Raw genomic sequence first — 21218 nt, forward strand, 5'->3', positions numbered from 1 at the left:
TGCCTGGCTCCAGAAGGGTCAAGGGAAGCATGGAGAAAAAGATGAGGGGCGTGTGGAATTCCCATTCCTAACTTCTTTTGAAGCTTAGTACCACCAAGAAAATCATACAGAGCAAAATAAAAGGAATTGTCTTAGTTTTCACAGTGTGAACCTCGCGGGGCCTGGCTGGCTCAGTCAGTGGATCACGTGACTCTTGATTTCACGGTTGCTAGTTCAAGCCCCACATTGGGTACAAAGGTTACTTGAAAATAAGATCCCTTTTTAAAGAAATAACGATGTGCTATTTTCCATTTGGAATACTTCGTGTTCACTAATAAAACTAGGAGGTGAGAGTGGCTGTTTCATGACTGTTGCTAAGTAATCATTAAAAAAAAACACAATTTGCAATTTGCTACTGTTTGAATGTTTATAAAGAGTTATAAATTTTAAATGATAGGCTGTAAAAAACAGAAAAGAAGTAGAAACATATTTTCAAAACTGTTTCAACTGGTCTTTCTACCCATATACAGCACCCTTCTGAAGTCCATTTCTCTCAAGAAAAAAAAAAAAAACTTGGAGGAATTAATTGGGTTAACAAACAATAACTCTTTACCCTGAAACCTTTGCATTTTTGTCTTTCCGTGGTGGATGTTCTTCTTTGGCTGGGCTGCTTTTTCATCTCGTCTACTCTTTAAATATTTTTTTTTTTTTTGGTGAAGAATTATTTTAATTTTTTTTTTCAAAGTTTATTTATTTTTGGGACAGAGAGAGACAGAGCATGAATGGGGGAGGGGCAGAGAGAGAGGGAGGCACAGAATCGGAAACAGGCTCCAGGCTCTGAGCCATCAGCCCAGAGCCCGACGCGGGGCTCGAACTCACGGACCGCGAGATCGTGACCTGGCTGAAGTCGGACGCTTAACCGACTGCGCCACCCAGGCGCCCCTCGTCTACTCTTTAAGTGAATCATACATTTACTTTTTGGATCTTTTTTTTTTATGTTTTTATTTATTTTCGAAGGAGAGAGAGAGAGAGAGAGAGAGAGACAGAGCATGAGCGGGGGAGGGGCAGAGAGAGGGGGAGACACAGAATCCAAGCAGGCTCCAGGCTCCCAGCCGTCGCACAGAGCCCGACGTGGGGCTGAAACTCAGAAACCGCAAGATCATGACCTGAGCCGAAGTTCGAGGCTTAACTGACTGAGCCGCCCAGGCGCCCGTGGATCATTTTTATTTGTGCTTTGTTGCTATGCGACCTTCGCTTTGCAATGAGTCTTTCTGGATGCTCTTTGAATTCACACTTGACCTCTGTCCAACCTTGCTTTTTTTTTTTTTTTAGCTCTGGACTCCCCTTCACCCCCACCTCCTGCACATTCTCAGAATAAAGGAAGGAAGTGTTGCTCTCATTTGGAGGAGTCGAGAAGGAGGGCCGCCAGCCTTCTCTCTATGGATTGACGTTGCTGTACTGAGAAATACGGAGACTAGGTGTGCTAATTTCACCCGATACCAGCTGTAATAGGCAGTTGATGACTATGTCCTTGGCTTTGGAGGTCTCCAGATTCTTCTCTCTGGACACTTGGAGACTAATTTGGTCCACACTTGTCATGATGAGTTCAGACGCCAGAATCTGGGTGGGAGAACTGTCATGAAACTCAATGTCCATAATGTACTGCTTGTATAATTCTACCAGCTTCCGCTCCAAGTATTCGTTCAGCACTGCGTTAGAAACTGGCTTCTGCATTTGCAGGCTGCTTTTCTCTTTGACGCTGGTTATTCTCCAGTACGACGAATACCGCTGGATAGGTTTCTGGGGAAAGTCGCTGGGCTGAGTGGGAATGGAATCCTCCATGGGCAAAGGAATCTCAGATGATTTCAGCAAAGGGCCATAGTCAAAACTGCTCGCAGGGGGGAAATCCGTCGTCACTGAGTTAATAGCCATCACCTGGTCACCTGCAATATGTAAGTCATTGTAATTCTTGCAAATACTCTTACAGGAAGGTGGAACCAAGTAGGTCTCTCTGCTCGAGTCTCTACATATTTCCACTGCAGCCAAGCTGGGGCTTTCAAACACAGGATTGGGGTTTGTCTGCAGCATTACGGTTCTCTGCTTTCCACTGTGTTGGCTCTCTCGCGCGTGCACTGAAGACATAAACTTGTCTGAGGATTTGCAGCTCACGTACAGACTTCGGACTTGAGTCTCATCCACAGAGCAGTAGGAATGAGTGGCAGATTTTGTCTCTTCTTCCTCCTCGGCCACCTGCTCATTATAAGATGAACAGCTCCAGTGGATGTCCTTCTGGTAGGCAAGTCCGCTGAGATACCCTTCTGACAGCATCCTGGAAAGAGAGTTGATAAGTAACGACGGGGAAAATGAAGATTGGAATTGTGAAAAAAAAAAAAAAAAAAGGTAGCTGATAGATGAAAAATGACAACAAAGGAAGTGATTCATTCATCCACCACACCATTAATAATTAGGTGCCTGCTGTGTGCCAGAACTGTGGCATATGCTAGAGATCAAAAGATGAGTAGGACATAGTCCCGTCTTTCAAGAAGGTTCTACCAGGCGACAACAACTGGGGGACAAACAATGCCAATGAGATATCACTGAGAATTGTAACAGGGATGGGCACCGTGGAAGTCCAGAAAGGGGCCCCTAACACAGCCTGGGGCAAAGGCAGAGAAGTCAAAGGACGTGTCCTAGAGAAGGTGGCCTTTTAGCTAAATGGTGAAAAATAAGGGGGAGTTTCAGCCCCACACGGAGTTCAAAGAGAATATGGTGGCATAGCCTGTTCACCATATACCAAGATGCTGAATATAAGCAGAAGGGGCTGGGAAAGAGATTGGATTTGGGGCTTGGAGCGCCTTGGGAGTCAGAGGCGGCAGAGTTTGCCTTCCGCCCCAGAGAAAATGGAGAATGAGAAGCTGCAAAGCGGGGAAGCGGCTAGTGCGTTAAAGGGAAAACGTTGAGAAACTTGTGGCACCTTCTGCTGAAAAGGGCTGTGTCTTACTCCTCTTTGTATTTATCCCTGGCAGCTAGCACAATTGTTTGCATTTTTGTAGCGACTTAAAAGATATTGGTGAACTTCAATTAAATAATGGACAGCACTGGCAGATAGGAAAATAATTCACTACCAGCCCGTCACGAGGGACCGGGGAGCCTCCCCCACCTTTGCAGCCCGGGATAAGTTTCTTGCTCTCTCCCGCCTGCTTCTCACCCTACCATATCCTAGAAACGTCTGTCCCCAGCTGATCTGTCTACCTCTCCCCTAGTTACCAGGGAGCTTTCCTGACCTCGGGCTTTGGCTACACCCGCCTCCCCTCCCCACGCTCCACGGTTGTCCCTGGAGTCTGGAGTGGCTAGAACAGACTGGAAACTAGCAGCTGCATTTGCTAAAAAAGGAACGCTGCGGCATTTTGAGCCTGAAATTGAAAAGTGAAATTAGGAAATAATTGTATCTTAACAGAGGGTCCTATTTTTACATTTTACTGTCTTATGTATTCAGAGTCATTTCCCAAGAGAATTTTTAATTGTGCCAGGGTAATATTATAAAAAGAATATGATTAAGAAAATTAGTATAATTGTTTTAATTTTATAAAGGTCGTACCTTCAGTGTTTATTTTCCCTTTTGGAACTACCTGGAGATCTATTCAGTAAATATAGCAATTAAATGGTTACTATATTCTACCCACTGTTAGATACCACAAAGATACAAAGTTAAAGGTTTCCCACAAATCTGTGAGGTAATTCTTATATGCTAGACATAATTATAAGAAAAAAGAAAATGTTTCCTGAAGAAGCTTTCTACGTGTAGTTCTGCCTGCAAACTGAACATCAAGATGAAAAGGCAAATCTTACATACATGAGAAGCAGATAATTTTCAGGGCAAAAGAGTGTATCCTAAAGGCTTAACGGTGATAAGTTAGCGACTCGACTGCAGCTGGGGACTTCAACCTTCAAGGTCTCAGAACATCATTGTGGAAAACCAGATTACTCCTGAAATCATTGTTGTACTGTATGCTAACTAATTTGGATTAAAATTTAAAAAAAAAAAAAAAAAAATAAACAATTTTAAATAAAAAAAAATCCCAAAAAAAAAAAAAAAAAAAAAAAGAAGAACAACAACGTAACTCTCTCCTTTCGAGTTCATGAACAAGCTCCTGGAGCTCTGGGCAGAATTCAGTTTTAGAAAAATGGCTTTTGGGACAACATGGCTTGAGCTTTTCAACTTGAGAACCCAGAGCCCCCAAGGGATTCAGGGCATGGTATTTATGCATCAACAGCAAGCTAGTGGATATAATCCCCTATGGACGAAGGTGGTATGGCTCCAGGTAGGTTTGGGAAGAGACGAGCTCTGTGCCCTACCTCCCACATAGGATCTGGGGAAGCAGAGAATCTGAGGGAATTCTGTCCTGTTCAGTATGGCGTGGGAGAAGGAGGAGAGCCAGCCGCGTCGATTGCTGGAGTGGACAGGCCTGTGGTGGCCTCCTCACGTCTGCTCACGAACCGGCATGCCACCCAGAGCCTCCAGACCTGGAGAAGACCAAGATTTGGGGTGGGAAGATTGCAGACACATCTATAGACTATTCACCAGGGACTACGGAATGATAAGTTTCCATGGATGCCAGTATGACTGCATGTTGGCAACCAAACATGGCCGCACTTCCATATCCATCACTGACCCTATAGCTCTATGCGAACAAGCTAGAATTTACAGGGGAACCCAAGGAGGAGGGAGCCCTGAAGTGACTAAAGAAATCCTGATTGGCAGTGATCACTCAGGAGACTGTGAGCTCAAAAGCAAGATCAAATTGAGGTAGAGGAAAGCAAAGATCTCCAGGAAAATACAGGAAGTAAGGCCTATCTGTGTATTTTTTTTCTTTTTCCCCAAACTTTAATAAAACAACAGTAAATTATTTATTTGAAACGTTAATATTCAGAAGAAAAGTGAGAACAGAAGAGACAAGCTCAATAACATTTCAGCAGCTGAAAAGAAGGAAGCCAAAGGTTAATGTCTTTGGAGACCTGAGAAAACTGATTCTTACAAGAACCATGGAAAATTCCAAGAGCCAGTCTTGTTGAAATTCCCCTACATGTCCAGGAGTTGGTGGTCCCATGTACCTTTTGGGAATAGGGTTCTCTCATTCCCTCCCTATAACCAGGTGACCGTCTCCCCTTCTCAACCCCAAAGGAAAAGTTGAAATATAGTCTCTGAAGAATAAAATACAGAGTCTTGGGAGTATGGGATACCAACTGAGGGTAGAATTACCCAATAATAGAGTACGTGAACGTATGCATGTTGGATCGTGAGATCCATGACCTCCCCTCTTAGCTTCCAGAATGCTGGCACAGGGGCATCCACGTTCTAGGCGGGATTTGGAGAAGGCTGTTCTGGGGAACACAAGAGCCCACTGAGCCTTTTGGATCTCCATTCTTAACTGTGGGTAGAATGTTGAAATATCCAAAGAAAGCTCTGAATGAGAGAGACAGAAACAGCCACTTAGAGGAGTGAATTCTGGGTGGGTGGAGCATGAACTACTGTCAATAATCTCAAGGGGGAAAGGTTAGTAACATTACAATCTTTAAAATTAGGATGCTATAGAAAAACATTCTGAACCTCTTACAAGTTAAAAATGTTAGAGAATTTTAAAACTCAGTAGAAAGATTGAAAGACAAAGTTGAGGCAAACTCCCATTTTCAAAGAAGAACAAAAATACAAGATGAAAAATAGTAGAGACAAAACTAGAAAACCAGTCCAGGAGATTCATTATCTGAGCACTAGAAGGCTCAGAAGGGAAAGAAGAGTGAAATTTACACAATTAAAGAGTATTTTCCACAACGAAAGGCTGTGAGTCTACAAAATACTGGATAAATACCCATTTTCCCTATACTTCCCTTCCTGTTATTGTAAAACGAACACTTGGGAAAAAGAGAAAACACTCTACGTTTCCAGAGAGAAAAAAGAAGAAAAAAACCTAAGACCCAGAATGTTTAGACTTCTCCACAGAAACATGAGAAGCAAGAAGATTAAGTAACAATATCTAAAAAGTTTTGAAAGAGGGTTGCCTGGGGGGCTCAGTTGGTTAAGCGTCTGACTCTCGGTTTCACCTCAGGTCATGATCTCACGGTTTCGTGAGTTCGAGCCCCACATTGGGCTCTGTGCTGACATCGTGGAACCTGCTTGGGATTCTCTCTCTCTCTCTCTCTCTCTCTCTCTCTCTCTTTCTCTCTCTGCCTCTCCCCAGCTCATGCTGTCTCTGTCTCTCTCAAAAATAAATAAATTTTTAAGAATCATTTAAAACTTTTGAATGAAATTTGTATTCAATCTAGAATCTCATGACCAAAGTATCAATCGAGTAGATGGATAAAATAGAGATTTTTTTTTAAGTTTATTTATTTTTGAGGAGGAGCCCAAGCAGGAAAGGGGCAGAGAGAGAGAGCGAGGGAGAGAGAGAATCCCAAGCAAGCTCCGCATTGTGAGCAGAGCCTGACGCCGGGCTTGATCTCGCGAACCGTGAGATCATGACCTGAGCTGAGATCAAGAGTCAGATGCTCAACTGACTGAGACACCCAGGCGTCCCAAAATAATAGAGACATTTTTTTTTAAGCACGAGTCTCAAATAGCTCATCTCCCAGACACCTTTCTCAGGAAGTCAGTGGAAGATGTGCTCCGCTGAAAGGAGTAAGTGAATCAGTGAACAGGGAGCCCTCAGAGTAGGATAGCCTGAGCCCCTCTATCAAACCCTGCAGTGTAAAGGACCCCACTCTGTCCCTCCTTGAGTATGCCCATCCCAACGTGGTATGGCGCTCTAGAGGCCAACGTGAGGAAGCCCAACCAGCTGTCATGGAACTCCGGACCTCAGAATTGTCCGCTCACATTGCCCAGGGACAGCCTGAAAGTTGGCACAGGCTTTTCTCCTAATCCGTTAAGACTCATGCCGACTTAGGGACTGGGCGCACACACACGCCCAGACCCAGCAGGTGTTGAAGGGGTAGCTTTTTGTTGGGGCCATGTGCTGAGGTCAGAAGTGGGGGCTGAGGGCGAGGGGTATCCAGGACTAGGAAGAGAAGATGGGAGTGCTCCGGACTGAGGCCCCCTGTGTTTTGTCCTAGGTTCAGGATGTGCCAGCGTCCTGCCCGGGAGGAAAGTGGAAGGACAGTGTGGCATGAAAGCTGCATCACGGGTCAAAAGGCCAGCTGTCAGGTTGGAACAGACCCGAAGGCTTCTGGATTGGAAGATGAAATCGAAGACAACTTAGTAAGTCTGAGCACCATGAAGTAAGACTTGTATAATTGGCTGTGGACTTGGGGGTGAATTAGGAAGGTGTCAGCACCTGAAAAATCTGGACCCGTGCTGTCCAACAGAACTTTCGGAAACGACGGAATGATCTCTGTCTGTGCTGTCCAGAATGTTAACCGGTAGCCAGTTACTGAATGGCTGCTGAGCGCTTGAAATGTAGCTACTGAAACTGAATTTCAGTTTTATTTCAGTTAATTCAGGGGGTGCCTGGGCGGCCCTGGAAGTTAAGCGTCCAACTCTTAGTTTCGGCTTAGGTCACCATCTCATGGCTTGTGTGGGTTCAGGGACCACGTCGGGCTCTGTAGTGGCACTTCGGTGCCTGCCTGGGATGCTCTCTTTCTCCTCTCTCTGCCCCTCCTGACATGTCCTCTCTCATTCTCTCTCTCCCTCAAAATGAATAAACTTAAAAAAATAAATTAATTTAAAATGCCGTGTGGCGCTCTCTTGGACAGTACAGGCTTAGAAGATAGTGAAGTTGACAACAAAACTTTAAAATGCTGAAGACAGGCAAGTCGAATTGAAATTTAAAGATGACCACTGTCATTCAGTGTCACGGCAACAATTCTGGAGCAACATCTGATTCATTCATCTCTGTACTCCTTTCAAGGGCTGTTGGAGAGGAGGTAGCAAAAAAAAAAAAAATCAGGGGCGTAAACTTTTAGCTATTTGGTAATGACATGGGACCCTCACCTGAGACACTTTTTGTTTAGTTATTTTGAAACTAAGATTATGTGCAACTTCCTTTTAATATTTCCATCGCTGTTGGGGGAAGTCTAGAACCCCTGTGTGAATGGTTCAAGGAAATTTTTTAAAGCTATTTTTGTTTGAATAGTGTGGTTTCTTGGGTCGTCTCTGAGGTGGTGAAGGTAGCATCTAACATAGGTTTCTCTGGCAATATGTCCAATATGAAAACCGAGAGCCCCTTATGACTAGTAAGTGAGCCAAATGGAGCTAGTCTGAGTGACATTTTCATTTAATTTAAATTGCCACATGGGGCCACCATATCCGCCCACACAAATCCAGGCAATTAGAAACTCCAACTCAAAATTTAAGAAAAATGGTGCAAGAAAAGAGTGTGGTTTTAGAGTCACAGGATGACAACAAATCGGGAGACAAAGATAGTACTCTATCACGTATTGGGGCGCCTGGGCGGCTCAATCGGTTGAGCGTCCGACTTCGGCTCAGGTCACGATCTCGCGGTCTGTGGGTTCGAGCCCCGTGTCGGGCTCTGTGCGGATAGCTGGGAGCCTGGAGCCTGCTTCAGATTCTGTGTCTCCCTCTCTCTCTCTGCTCCTCCCCCGCTCATGCTCTGTCTCTCTCTCTCTCTCTCTCTCTCTCTGTCAAAAATAAATAAACATTAAAAAAAATTAAAATACTCTATCACGTCCAATAATGAGATATCAATAAAAATTGGCTTAGGCATCGGCCTATGTGTCCAGACTGGACGGCCAGTACGTGTAGTCAGGGGGCACTGACTTAGCCTGTACTTGGTAGGCCAAGGTTGCATGTTCTTGGTAGAAGCGAGGGGAGTTAAAAAAAAAAAAAAAAAAACTCAATCATTATGTGGTTAGTGACAAGTCAACAAATAAAGTCCCGAACTGAAAAATCCGGAAGTTGGAATACAAGCATACTACTTAAAAAGAAATGGAGGTAAATACTAAATAATTCGTAAAAAGGAGATGAAAGTAGTTGCTTTTGGAAAAGAGGTACAGGGATTTCTGTTCTTAGGATCGTTTGACCCCAGTTATGTTCCTGTGTAACTTGGGTTAGTTTCTTAATTAAAATAAAAACTAAACACAGATATTTTTAAAGTCACAAAGAGGGTGGGGAAAGACACGGGCCCTTCCTGTACAGCTGAGTTTGTGCTTAAAGATACAACACATCCTGAGGGTGAAGATGAGAGAAAAAAAAAAACCACTGTGTAAAATGTCAACTTTTATTTGGTCCTAAAGAACAATAAGGATTTGGGGGGGGGGGGGGGGGCTGGGTGGTTCAGTCACTTGAGCGTCTGGTTCCTGATCTCGGCTCAGGTCATGATCCCAGGGTCGTGGGATCGAGCCTGGCATTGGGCTCCACGCGGAGCGTGGAGTCTGCTTAGGTTTCTTTCTCTCTCTGCTTCTGCCCCTCTGCCCCGCTCACTCTCTCTCTAAAACAACAACAACAACAACAAAGAACAAGAAAGATCTGAAGAAGCATGAGAAAAGGGAAAAGTCACTGCAGAGAGAGGAGAAGTCCACGAAAGTGCAGAGACCTGTGTGATTCTCGCGTCGTCAGTAACGGACGCCAATCTAGGTGGGATGCAAGCATTATTTCTCCAAGTCACGGTCACTTAAGGCTTTTACTAAAATTTCACAGTCACTCTTTATTAGCCTTGTTCCCATTCAGCCCTACCCCAAGTCTCCCACTATGTATCCTATTTCTTCTCAGACCAAATGATCAGCGCGACTGGAGTCCTCTTGCATTTTATGCGGCTGATGTTTATGAGTAGTCCAGATAATCTCCTTCATAGCAATGAAGGAGGAGGGTCTAGGATTTCGTTTGGAATAATGGGCCCTTTGCACTGTTTGTCATCATCCGAGAGCTTTGTCGATAGCTTGATTCTGATGGAACAGGAATGCTAGCTTTCTGATGTGTGGGGCCCAAGGCAGACCAGTAGGGCAGAAAGCGGTAAGTCCAGTGATGAAAAAGCGGAAAATAGGCCCTAATTTCTAGAGAGGGATGCACTCCTGGCTAAAGGAAAAGACTCGTCCGGTGGAGGAGGTAAGTTGGGACACGCAGGGCTGAAGACACGCGGTGTACCCGGCGGGCCACGGCAAGCTCTGACAGCTCATGCAATCTGTCAGTCGGGTGCTGGATTCATCCCCCCTTGAGGAGCCTGAGACGGGAACCCGGGAGGGAGGTAGCAAAAGAGGAAGAGAAGGAATGAACTTGAGAGACCGAGATCCCTGGACATGGAAATGAAGGAGAGAGAGGAACAAAAAGTGACTGAGTCCGGGCCTGCTGGGAAATGGCACCAGCGCTGACCCAAATGAAGAGATCAGGAGAAAGGCTGGAAAGTGAGCTAATGGGTTCGGTTTAGTTCCTCTTGAGTCTCCCACGAGATGAACTTTCTGAGTGCAAGTGTCTAACGGTGCATTGGAGATTCAGGCGGGGAGCCCGTTGGAGAGACTCCTTACAACCGACAGTGAAATCATCTTCCAAGTGTGCGCATTAGAACTTTATATTGGGAGGGGAGCCTGGGTGGCTCAGTCGGTTAAGCGTCTGACTCTTGGATTTGGCTCAGGTCATGATCTCAGGGTTCGTGGGTTCGAGCCCCACATTGAGTTCCATGCCCAGCGTGGAGCCTACTTTAAAAAGGTCAAGTTTCATCATATCTTCAGACTAGTGCAAAAGAAAATTCTTGAATTAGTGGTCAGGAGACCAGAATTCTGGTTTTGACCTTGTCATTAGCTACGGTTTTAGTCTTTTTAATGACAAGTCAATAAAATAGCTCACATTACTAGTGGCTACAACCCACAAAGTATCCTAAGTGCTTTTTACGTACTACATCACTGGATCCCCACAGAGACTCCAAGATGTAGGTAGTATTATTATGCTCATTATATAGAGGTCAAAATTAAGTAACATGTCCAAAACCACCAGACGTTCAAACGTTGGCAGTCAGAAAACGAGCCCACACTCACATGTTGCTTCAGATCACAGAGACTCAACTTCTGATCTGCAGATGAATCATGTAGGATTAAATTATCGGTAGAGTCACCTCAAGCTTGAATATTGCATGAGTTTATAAGCATATATTAAGAGAGTGTAAGCGAGCGTTGCTCGGAATCAAAAATCAGTTTCTGAAAATTAGCAGCAGAGGGCAGCAGAGAGCATGCTAAAACAGCTTTTGAAAGCCTGCTCTAAAGCTAGGCAATGTGTGAAATTTATCAACAAAAATTAAACTTACATTAACTCATTTAATATTCATAAAATCCTTTAATGTACCATTAGAGTGAAAACAATACTGCGTATCGTGACATCCTAAAATTTAAAAGTAGAGAAATAAAGAATGTTATTTGAGTTGATTTTGGTGGTTAGCATTTAAAAAAATGTCACTGACTATTTGTGAAATTCTTATGACATTAATCTCTTCAAAGGTATTTTGAAAGGTATACTCCAAACAAATGCTAAGCCATGTTTTACAGTGAATTTCATTTGACACCCTGAAACTTGAGCCAATGGATTATTTTAATTGTTCCAAGATATTTTATCATTGAATTTTTGTTTCTCATCACAGAGAAGATAGAGAGATATATTTAGAATTGCCCATAACTAGGTGTGACGGAAAAGACATCCAAGGACTTTTGCAGATGAGATGTTCCAGGCAAATTTAGCCTACATTAATCATTACCAGAATAGGGGAATACCAAAATTAACCTTAGTTGCAAATTCACATCTTAGAAATATGTGCTAAAGTGCAGTACCTTGTTAAATCATTTACTTGCATTTCAGAAGAAACTGCAATATAAATTCTTCTTTCTGTGCTAGCATTTACAGCGTTTCTCAGAAAACTCTTGTTATACTCTGCACATGGAAATACTTTTAATTTGCACGCAAACAAGACAAGCGTGAGTTCAAAGAGAAAACATAAAGAAGGGAGAACTTTACAACAGGAAACATTTGGAAAAACCGAAGTTAGGGATCAGGAAATTTTTTTTTATAAAGGGCCACATATTTAACATTTTAAGTCTCGGCCACAGCTGCTCAACTCTGCATCATGGCAGGAAAGCAGCCATAGACCATATGTAAACAAATGGATGTGGCTGTGCTCCGATAAAACTTTATTTAGAAAAACAGGCAAGGGGCGCCTCGGTTGAGCGTCTGGCTTCGGCTCAGGTCACGATCTCACGGTCTGTGAGTTCGAGCCCCGCCCTGGGCTCTTTGCTGACAGCTCAGAGCCTGGAGCCTGCTTCGGATTCTGTGTCTCCCTTTCTCTCTGCCTCTCCCCCACTCATGCTCTGTCTCTCTCTGTCTCTGAAATAAATAAACATTAAAAAGAAAAAGAAAAACAGGCAAAAGGCCAATTTGATTCATGAGCCATGGTTGCCATGGTTTTGACCTAAGTCACTGGAGGGGCAGAGAGAGAGGGAAAGCGAATCCCAGGCAGGCTCTGGGCTGTCAGCGCAGAGCCGCACACGGGCCTCAGTTCCACAAGCTATGACCTCATGACCTGGGCTGAAATCAAGAATCAGACGCTTAACCATCTGAGCTACCCAGGTGCCCCTAAGCCCAATTTTTCAATAACACTGCATGTTCGCTTTTATCATAATTTGGATTTTCCTAATGAGGAAACTGAGGTTGAGGTTTGAAAAATGACCTTCCCAAGGTCACAAAGAACTCAGTGCTGGAGGCAAGATTCAAGTCCAAATTTACGAACTCAAAGGACATGGTCTGTTTGTCAAATATATCACACTACTGCCTTGTTGAGAGCAGTTAACGTCAAGCAGTCGTGACAAGCAGTTAGTCCTTCCCAGAGAGGGGTGTCCACCCTGACTCCAACAACCCTGACTCTGACTCTAAAGAACAGCACTTGGGGGCACCTGGATGGCTCTGTGGGTTGGGCATCTGACTCTTGACCTCTGCTCAGGTCATGATCTCAAAGTTTGTGAGTTCGAGCCCCACGCTGATCTCTGCACTGACAGCACAGAGCCTGCTCGCGACTCTCTGTCTATCTCTCTCTCTCTCTCTCTCTCTCTCTCTGCATGCATGCATGCTCTCAAAATAAATAAACTTTTTTAAAAAGAAAAAAAGAGTACAGGATAACAACAACACTTAGGGACAAAGTGTTCCCAAAGTGTTCTGGGAACAGTGAAATACAGAAAGAAAAGCTCCAAGAAAGCCATCAACGCGTGCCCCAGAGTGGGCCCGAGGCACACAAATAATTCATCCTCTCTGGTCTTTTCATCTGTGTCAACATTTTCCCTAACCACTCGCCCTGCTGCAAGGTGGCATCATCTCGCCCTTAATTTTACAACCACAGAATAATTTAATATTACAGATACGTTATTTTTTTTCATGTTTCAAGTTATTGAAGTTTTAGTTAGCACACAGCATAATATTCATTTCAGGGGTGTGTAATTTAGTGATTCATCACGACAAAGAGATGTGCCACTTAAATATCAACATTACCCCATGACCTCCAGGAGAAAGTCCCCGTATGTTAGGCCCTCGTGCTACGTGGTCCTTATCTGTGTTCCCAGTTCTCCACACCTTCGCGCCCTCTGTAAGCATTTGTGCATTTTTATTTCGTGTGTGTGTGTGTGTGTGTGTGTGTGTGTGTTTCTGTCCTGAGAGCCCTGCTTCCCTATCCAGGCCCTGTTTCACCACCCATACCCTTCAAATCTCATTTATCAACATTTCAGAGCCCCTGGCCATCCATTCAGCATCCTTGCCCTGGAACTAGAGATTCTAGGTTATTTCTGTCCCTGCCCCCAAGATGTTTATCAGGATTGCATGGAATTTGAGCAAAATCATCTGTTACCTTAAATAAATCAGGGAAATGAGTCATTGGGATAGTCCTTTGAAAGAAGGAGTAACTGGAAACAGCAAAAGGAAAGCAAGAAGTTTGGGGGTTGGTGGGAGGTTGGGGGGTTGGGGCTGATAGGGTGGCAAAACAGAATCGTCTCTCGAAGGGCAGTTGGCACCCACGTGAACTAAGACATCTGAGGGACGGTTGAGACGGGTGCAGAGGAGACCTCCAGGGGCGCCTGAGTGGCTCGGTCAGTTAAGCGTCCGACTTGATTTCGGCTCAGGTCACCATCTCACCGTTCATGAGATCGAGCCCCATGTTGGGCTCCACACTGACAGCCTAGAGCCTGCTTGGGATTCTCTCTCTCTCTCTCTCTCTCTCTCTGTCTCAAAATAAATAAACTTTAAAAAGAAAAAAAAAAAAAGATCTCCAGAGCCACGTGGAGGCAGCAGTTACAAAATACAGGAACAGGCACATCTTAGGTCAGCAAATCATTTCTGAAACTGGACATTGAGGTTTTTATTGCTTTTTTATTATGCGTAATCACTGCATGTACCTCCGTGAGTGTTTTTCCTTAGGCCAGATGTGAAGGAGCCGAATTACTGCCTCACAGCTCTTGCAAATTTCCTTTCAAGTAGCTTGGGCCAGCTTATTCTCCGACCAGCAGGGTTTGAGATTAATTGTTGCACCGACATCCTTCAACAGAGTATTACTGTTAATTTGCCGATCGGATGAGCAAATTTATTTTTGCCTCAAATTTGAGGATGAAGCACTGTCTTATTAGGATTATGTGTAGGTGACCTATCAGAGATGTTATTTTGTTTAATACCCCCAAATCCTCAAAATACTCCGTTTCATCTCTTTGCCTGTTTTTCCTGTAGTCTAAATCCTAAATCCCCTAATTCCAGCCCTTATTTTTTAAAAATCTTGATCTTTGAATCTTGTGAATAAACCGCCAAAAGGTTATCCCTGAAAAACTTGAATGTTCTTTTGTTTCGCCATCATCGGTAAATCTATCTTATGCGTTTGGTTTTCCAGCGAACGAGACGAGAACTTTTTACCCAAAACAAAGTTTCTTCAGGAGAGATCTCCCCACATTAAAAAGCTCCCGTAGTTTGCTTACCGTTACCTTTGAAAGTACACATAGTTTAGAGCTAGAAATAAGCATTTTCTTCATCATATACCTTGGTTTATATTCATTCCTCTTATGTCCTCTTTGGACAAATGCTCTAAAGTATCTCATCCATATGTCAATTCCTGTTAACAAAAGAAATCATTGGGGGGTCATCTCTTCTTTCAAATATGAAGTGATTCTTAACTTGTGCGGGTCTGATTTGATGGCTAAGATCATAAAGTCCAAAGGCCTCTGTTTTCCATATGAACCTCACCAAGTAAATAATTTTTTGTTCAGTTCTACTTCCGAGGGCTTTCTCTGGGTGTGTGAATTTTCTTATTTACAGAAACTGTAGATTTGGAGGCAGAAAATTTGTAAATATGTTTTTGTCTTAGTTGGGATTTTCTTCATGCTGGGTCTTGACATCTCACAAACGAAAAAGATTAAAGCCCACGATCACTTTTTTGGATTGACACAAAATGAGAGGAATCAAAAGATAAGTGATGCTGATAATGTTGACTGATGTTAAATTTCTCTGGTGTTATAATTGCTAATCATTATTAATGGAATTATCTTGCGTCTGTTAGCACTATCATTTACTTCGTTGTAGTCCCAGCAACAAAATGCCATACCGTGTACTTGACTGCATTCTAAATTTAGAAAACAAAATTGGGAAGAAAATAAAATTGGGAAGAAAAATTTCAGTATGAATCATATCTGAAAGAATGGTCTTGGTGTTACATTTCCTTAGCAGTGTAATTATGGGGAAGACTGCCCTTTCTCTTAGCATCCAGGCTCAAGGATTTGGGGGTGACACATGTCCTAAAGTCACCAAGGGAACTGTGTACATATATATGTGTGCGTGTGTGTATATAGATGAAGGGAGAGCAAGAGAGTGAGAAAGTAAATATAGCAACATAGCTACAACCGATTAATCTACATGATGGAAGCATGGGTGTTCGTTGTACTATTCTTTGCATTTTAATACAGGTTTTGAAACTTTGCAAAAGAAAAACTGGGAGGACCCATCCCCCCCCACCCACCTTAAAATCTACATGTGAGTGAAATCACAGATATGTGTCTTGCGCTCGCTGACTCATTTCCGCTTAGCGTAATACCCTCCAGTTCCATCCATGTTATCTTATGTATCTGAGCTAATCATGAAGTATGCGACGTGTGATTAGAAACGGTTCAGTAGCTGGAGCGGACGTAGCTATTGAAACACCACTTTGATATGAGACTTAGCGCCCTTGCCTTTGTACATCCCCTGAATTACCGTTACAATGTGAACGGTTTTCACCCAAATTTCAAATACTCTCCACTCCGACGAGAAGCTTTTCAAGCCCAGAAACACACTGTTCTTACACTGACCTTTGCAGGAAATGTTCCAAAAATATCAGTACGAATATTCTGGCCAAGTCAGGTCCATACCACAACAAAGATGGATGTGCGCAAGAAGGAATTCGTTGGAGCAGATGTAACGATAGTTCACGCGAAAGCCCCCCTGTACGTGCCGCCTTCGATACCAACAGGTAGACTTTCCCCAAATGAGCCCGGTGGCAACTCGGAAAGTAACAGCCCTGGCTGTCACGTTGGCTTTGAATGTGCCCTGCCGCACAGGAAAACTCTTAGCTCAAGCTCTCGGAATGAATCATCGAGAGTCAAAGCCAACTGGAGCTTACTGTCATTGTCCTCGTCTCTAGAACTCTATCGCTGTATTCTAGAGATGTGCTGTCCCTGCAAAGTTCTGGTCAGGTTTTGAGGCCTGCTTTTCAGAACGTGGAAGCTGGTTCTGTGCAGCAATTTCTGAACAAGCACCGTATCAGTTACACAACAAACACGTGATCCGACCCGTCCAATTTGGGGGGTAAAAAAAACACACAACATTTCAGAACCGCCCAAAATGTGAACGCAAGGGGGTAAGAGAAGGGAGCATTTGGCTTCATTTCTCCCGACTGTCGTCCACTCCCTCGAATGCTTGCTGAACCTCCCGCTCACCTGTGACTTGCTCAACTAGGAAAGCATCTGAGAGGCGATGGCATCTGGTCTCTGGTGGTAAACGACTCAACAAGTGAGAGGAGAGGTGACAGAAGGATTGGCAGTTAGAGGGCCTGTTGCCTCCTTTCTCTTACCTTCGCGAACCAATCTGCTCCTTTGGTCCGGAGGAAACAGCAAATGACCATATAGGGACAAGTAAGTCAGCTGTGCTTTTTCCAGAAATGTCCACCAGCCTTCCAAGAAACTAAGCTGCTCTTTGTACGGCCATTCTTCTTATAGCTGATCCCATGGAAAGAGTTGTTTTTGCTCGAGTCTGATTTGTGCTCAAAAACAGTGGGAAGTCCCAGGAAGCGGGGAGGCAGTAACTGACAAACCCACATCGAGCCACAGAATGGTGTTTCTTCCCCTTTTTCAAAAAATGAAACCTATCTATGAAACTGTCTCTTGTTAAAATAGTCGACTGCTACCCTTTATAGAAGAACCCTATCCGCATAAATGTACTCTAACAGTAAATTCTCTGGGATCCCTTCACCAAAAGAGAGCCAGAGTCCAATGGGATTTAAAAAAATTCTCTGTCTCGTCACTGAGCTCGCTGAGCTATAATATTTAAGGAGTATTCTCAGGTTTGTACTCAGAATTTTAAAAAATGCTAACGAAAACCGTTTTCCCTCACAAATTAACCAAAGTAAAAAATGATATAATACACCCAGTGGGCAAGGTTGTAGGGAGACAGGCACTCTCCTGCGTTAGTGATGAGATTATAGACATTTTTAGAGGGCAGTTTCCCAGTATCTGTTGAAGTTTTTTTTCCCCAATTTGAAATATTCGTACCCTCTGACCCAATAATTCCATTTGTATAAATTCACTCATGGCACAGGTTTACACCTGGGCACACAAAAAAAGTGAAAAGGTATTTGTGGCAGCATTAAGAAAGTCAACACCTGGAAAAAATAGTCATAAATAGGACAGTATGCTAAATAAATGTAGAACTGTATACAATGCTACACAGTTGTTAGAATCATGTGGCTTTATATCTAATCATAGCAAAAGGTCTCCAAGATACATTGTTTAGCAGGAACACATAATATGCTCCAATTTATATAAATAGAAATAAGTATACTTCTATAGGGATATGCAAGAAACTGGAAAGAAACAATTGCCTTTTGAGAATGAGTCTTACTTACTTTTCACTCCATCCCCTTGTAAAATTTCTACTATGTGTATGTATTACTTTTTCATTTTATTTACTTATTTTTTTATTTTTTATTTTTTTTACTTTTTCATTTTAAAAACCAGTATATTTGGGGGCGCCTGGGTGGCTCAGTCAGTTAAACATCCAACATCGGCTCAGGTCATGATCTCATGGTTTGTGAGTTCAAGCCCCGTGTCAGGCTGTCCACTGTCAGCACAGACCCTGCTTCAGATCTTCTGTCTCCCTCTCTGCTGCCCCTCCCCAGCTCGCTCGCTCTCTCTCTCTCTCTCTCTCTCATCAAAAATAAAGAAATGTTTTTAAAAAATAAATACAAATCAGTATTTTTAAGTTCTCTATAGTTTTATTTGATTTTACGGCCCAAACGTATTGTAATCTGTTTTCCTGGAGGACAGACAAGTCTATCTACAAACGAGTCTGTTGTTCTTGCCCAAAAGCAGACAAATGTTGAGAGTTCTGGAAATAATTGATCTGGTTTACCCTGACTGCTTTTAGCCACCCCACAAAGAATAATGCTACCCAAATAGTAGCTACTCCTATTGTCTTTTTCTACCTAACTGATCAAAGCTCAGTTCCAAACCCTCACTATGTGAATCTGTCCACTTCATGGGTCCACATGTTTTCTGCATTATTTCATGGGGCATTACTTAGATCCAGTTGAAAAGGCAGGTTCCCACATGTGAGCCCTAATATGAATTACTGTCGAATTGGACCATCAAGCCCTGAGTTGTGAGCAAGAGGTTGTCATAACTAGAGAGCCAGATATTGTTTTGTTTCTTTTGATTGCGGATTCAACCACAACCAGCTAGACTGAGGATATTCTAGGGTGGGCCATACCTACCTCCAGAAACACTTTCTCACGGGTTCCCAAAGAGCTCACCTGGCAACGCCATTCAGTAGCCATTATGGGGCGATTCTGTATCATCCTCACTCTCGATTTTTGTCTCTCAAGTTATTCATTTTATGGAAATCATCCTTTGTAGGATATATTTTCCGTCATCGAAAAGATAGCCCAAGGGCGCCTGGCTGGCTCAGTCAGTTAAGCGTCCGACTCTCGGTTTCAGCTCAGGTCACGATCTCACAGCTTCGCAAGTTCGAGCCCCTCGTGGGGCTCTGTGCCGACAGCGCAGAGCCTGCTTGGGATTCTCCCTCTATCCCTGTCTCTTCCCCTCCCCCGCTCACGCCGTCTTTGTCTCTCTTTAAATAAAGAAATAAACTTAAAAAAAATTTTTTTTTTTAAGTTAGCCCTACGTTTGGGTGCCTGGCTGGCTCAGTCGGTAGAGCATGTGACTCTCGATCCCGGGGTAGTGAGTTTCCAGCCTCACCTTGGGCGTAGAGCCTACTTAAAAAAAATAATTTAAAAAACACAAAAAGTTGGCACTATGTCAAGTTGGCTTACCACGTCTCTTTTGACAAGACCTGAGCTTATGAAATTGGCTTTACATTGCTTTCTCTTTGCTGACTGAAATAAAGGAGAATTATATCCTGTGTAACTAAAATCCTATAATGAGATTTTCTATCAATCTATTGGATGGTAGGTAAGGAGTTACTGCCTTGATTTCTGTGCCTCTAGAAGGATATTATTCCTGGGGCACCTGGGTGGCTCAGTCCAATCCAAGAACATCGGATGTCTTTCCATTTATGTGTATCTACTTTAATTTCGGATACTACATAGGCTATTTTGTCCCTTGGCTTTTTTTGTATTAATTTTTCACTGTCGGTACATGTAGATTGACCTCATCCTTCTTGACACCTACATAGACGTTCAGTGCAAGCACGTTCCAGTGATAATGTATTTATCCAGTTCTTTATTGATAGAACCCCTCCTTTAGGAAGATCCCCCTGCCGTCACCCGGTGGGTCTTGTGTCACTGCACGCTGCTACTCATTCTCCTACCTCCCCACTTCATCCTTTCTAAGAACTTTCATTGGTTTCCTACCAACCTTCCATTTCCTAGAACTGAAATTCTTGCTTCCCCCCCACCCATCCCCCTCCCGCCAGTGTCTTATCTTCGTGAACTCATCGCTTGCCATATCTGCCATTATATTCTTTGGATGATGTGTGAATCTGTATCTCCAGTCCCTCATGTGTCTCCTGTGATCTCCAGGTTTTCATTTGTGGATATCTACTTCACGTAAACGAGGCCAAATCTTAAATCTTTTGACCCCAGGATTTACATGTATACTTATCTTTATGGCATTACTCAGGCTCAGTACTTTGAAATTCTCTCTAATTCCACTTTATCCCTAATCTCCCCCCAAAATTAATCACCAGTGCCTGCCAACTCGACTCAATAGACCACGGTGGTTTATAACTCAATTTGATCTGTGCCTCTAGGGAGAGTAAACAAAACAAAAGCCCTAGTATCCATCTGACAGTGCATAATGGTAAACAGCGTGTAACTCACGGCGTCTTTAGAAACAGCCCTGTCTTCCCATATTCATTTTCACAGTTTACCTTAGCCATTTTTATAATCACCGTTTCCTGAAGACACCGTTAAGAGTATTATGCATACAGTTGTAATCCATTTCCTCCATAGAAGATCAATCTTAAGTGGTATTCTATAAAAATTAACGTGAACATGTTCGAGTTTAGGAGCACGTCACATGTTCCATGGCGTAAAATGAATATGACATTTTAAAATTCTTGGTTATACTTCAGTAAGTCTCATTTCTACCGAAGAAATCCATAACATAAGCTGTGGAGCAGTACTGCTTACCGAGGACGGGATGACAGATTATGATTGCTTTATTAAGTACAACATTCGGAATGCCTACGAAGCTGTAATGGCTTGTTGTGCACCAGAGACTTTGTTATTTAGGATACAACTGATGGTGATGTATACTGTTTGCTCTCGAATAACTCCCATTTTCCACTTCAGAGAGACTTTCATCTCGGCGTCAAATCATATGAGTACTGCATCTGTAAAGTTTCTGAAGCATTTGAATTTCTTTCAGTTGCAAAATGGTTCAACCTGGAAAGGAGATATAAATTAAAAGGGCACATTGCATTCCACCCCGTACGTGTCATTTGAAAATCCTGTGTAGTATATCGAACGGCTCATTTTTGTTGGCTGTTGCCCAGTGGTTGGCATTAATCAGAGGTAGCAAGTCAA

At 43.2% G+C, this 21218-nt stretch overlaps 1 protein-coding gene across 2 annotated transcripts; it reads right to left on the reverse strand.

Annotated features, from left to right (window-relative positions):
• Positions 1–1227: 1227 nt before the first annotated feature.
• Positions 1228–17244, reverse strand: TASL (TLR adaptor interacting with endolysosomal SLC15A4). Of its 2 annotated transcripts, none has more exons than XM_030305690.1 (2): positions 17028–17244; positions 1228–2308 (listed from the first exon to the last, which is right to left on the reverse strand). In XM_030305690.1, the coding sequence occupies exon 2, from the start codon at positions 2305–2307 to the stop codon at positions 1417–1419; it is 891 nt and encodes a 296-aa protein (XP_030161550.1). In that variant the 5' UTR covers position 2308; positions 17028–17244; the 3' UTR covers positions 1228–1416. The 2 variants fall into 2 exon arrangements, with proteins under 2 accessions (XP_030161550.1, XP_030161551.1); XM_030305691.1 differs by lacking the exon at positions 17028–17244 and adding an exon at positions 4336–4482.
• Between the last annotated feature and the right edge of the window lie 3974 nt (positions 17245–21218).

This window comes from Lynx canadensis, chromosome X (assembly GCF_007474595.2).
Source record: "Lynx canadensis isolate LIC74 chromosome X, mLynCan4.pri.v2, whole genome shotgun sequence".
Taxonomy (NCBI): domain Eukaryota; kingdom Metazoa; phylum Chordata; class Mammalia; order Carnivora; family Felidae; genus Lynx; species Lynx canadensis.

Excerpts from the sequence above, each read along its gene's own strand:
- TASL (XM_030305690.1), bottom strand. The coding sequence starts at position 2,307 with ATGCTGTCAGAAGGGTATCTCAGCGGACTTGCCTACCAGAAGGACATC.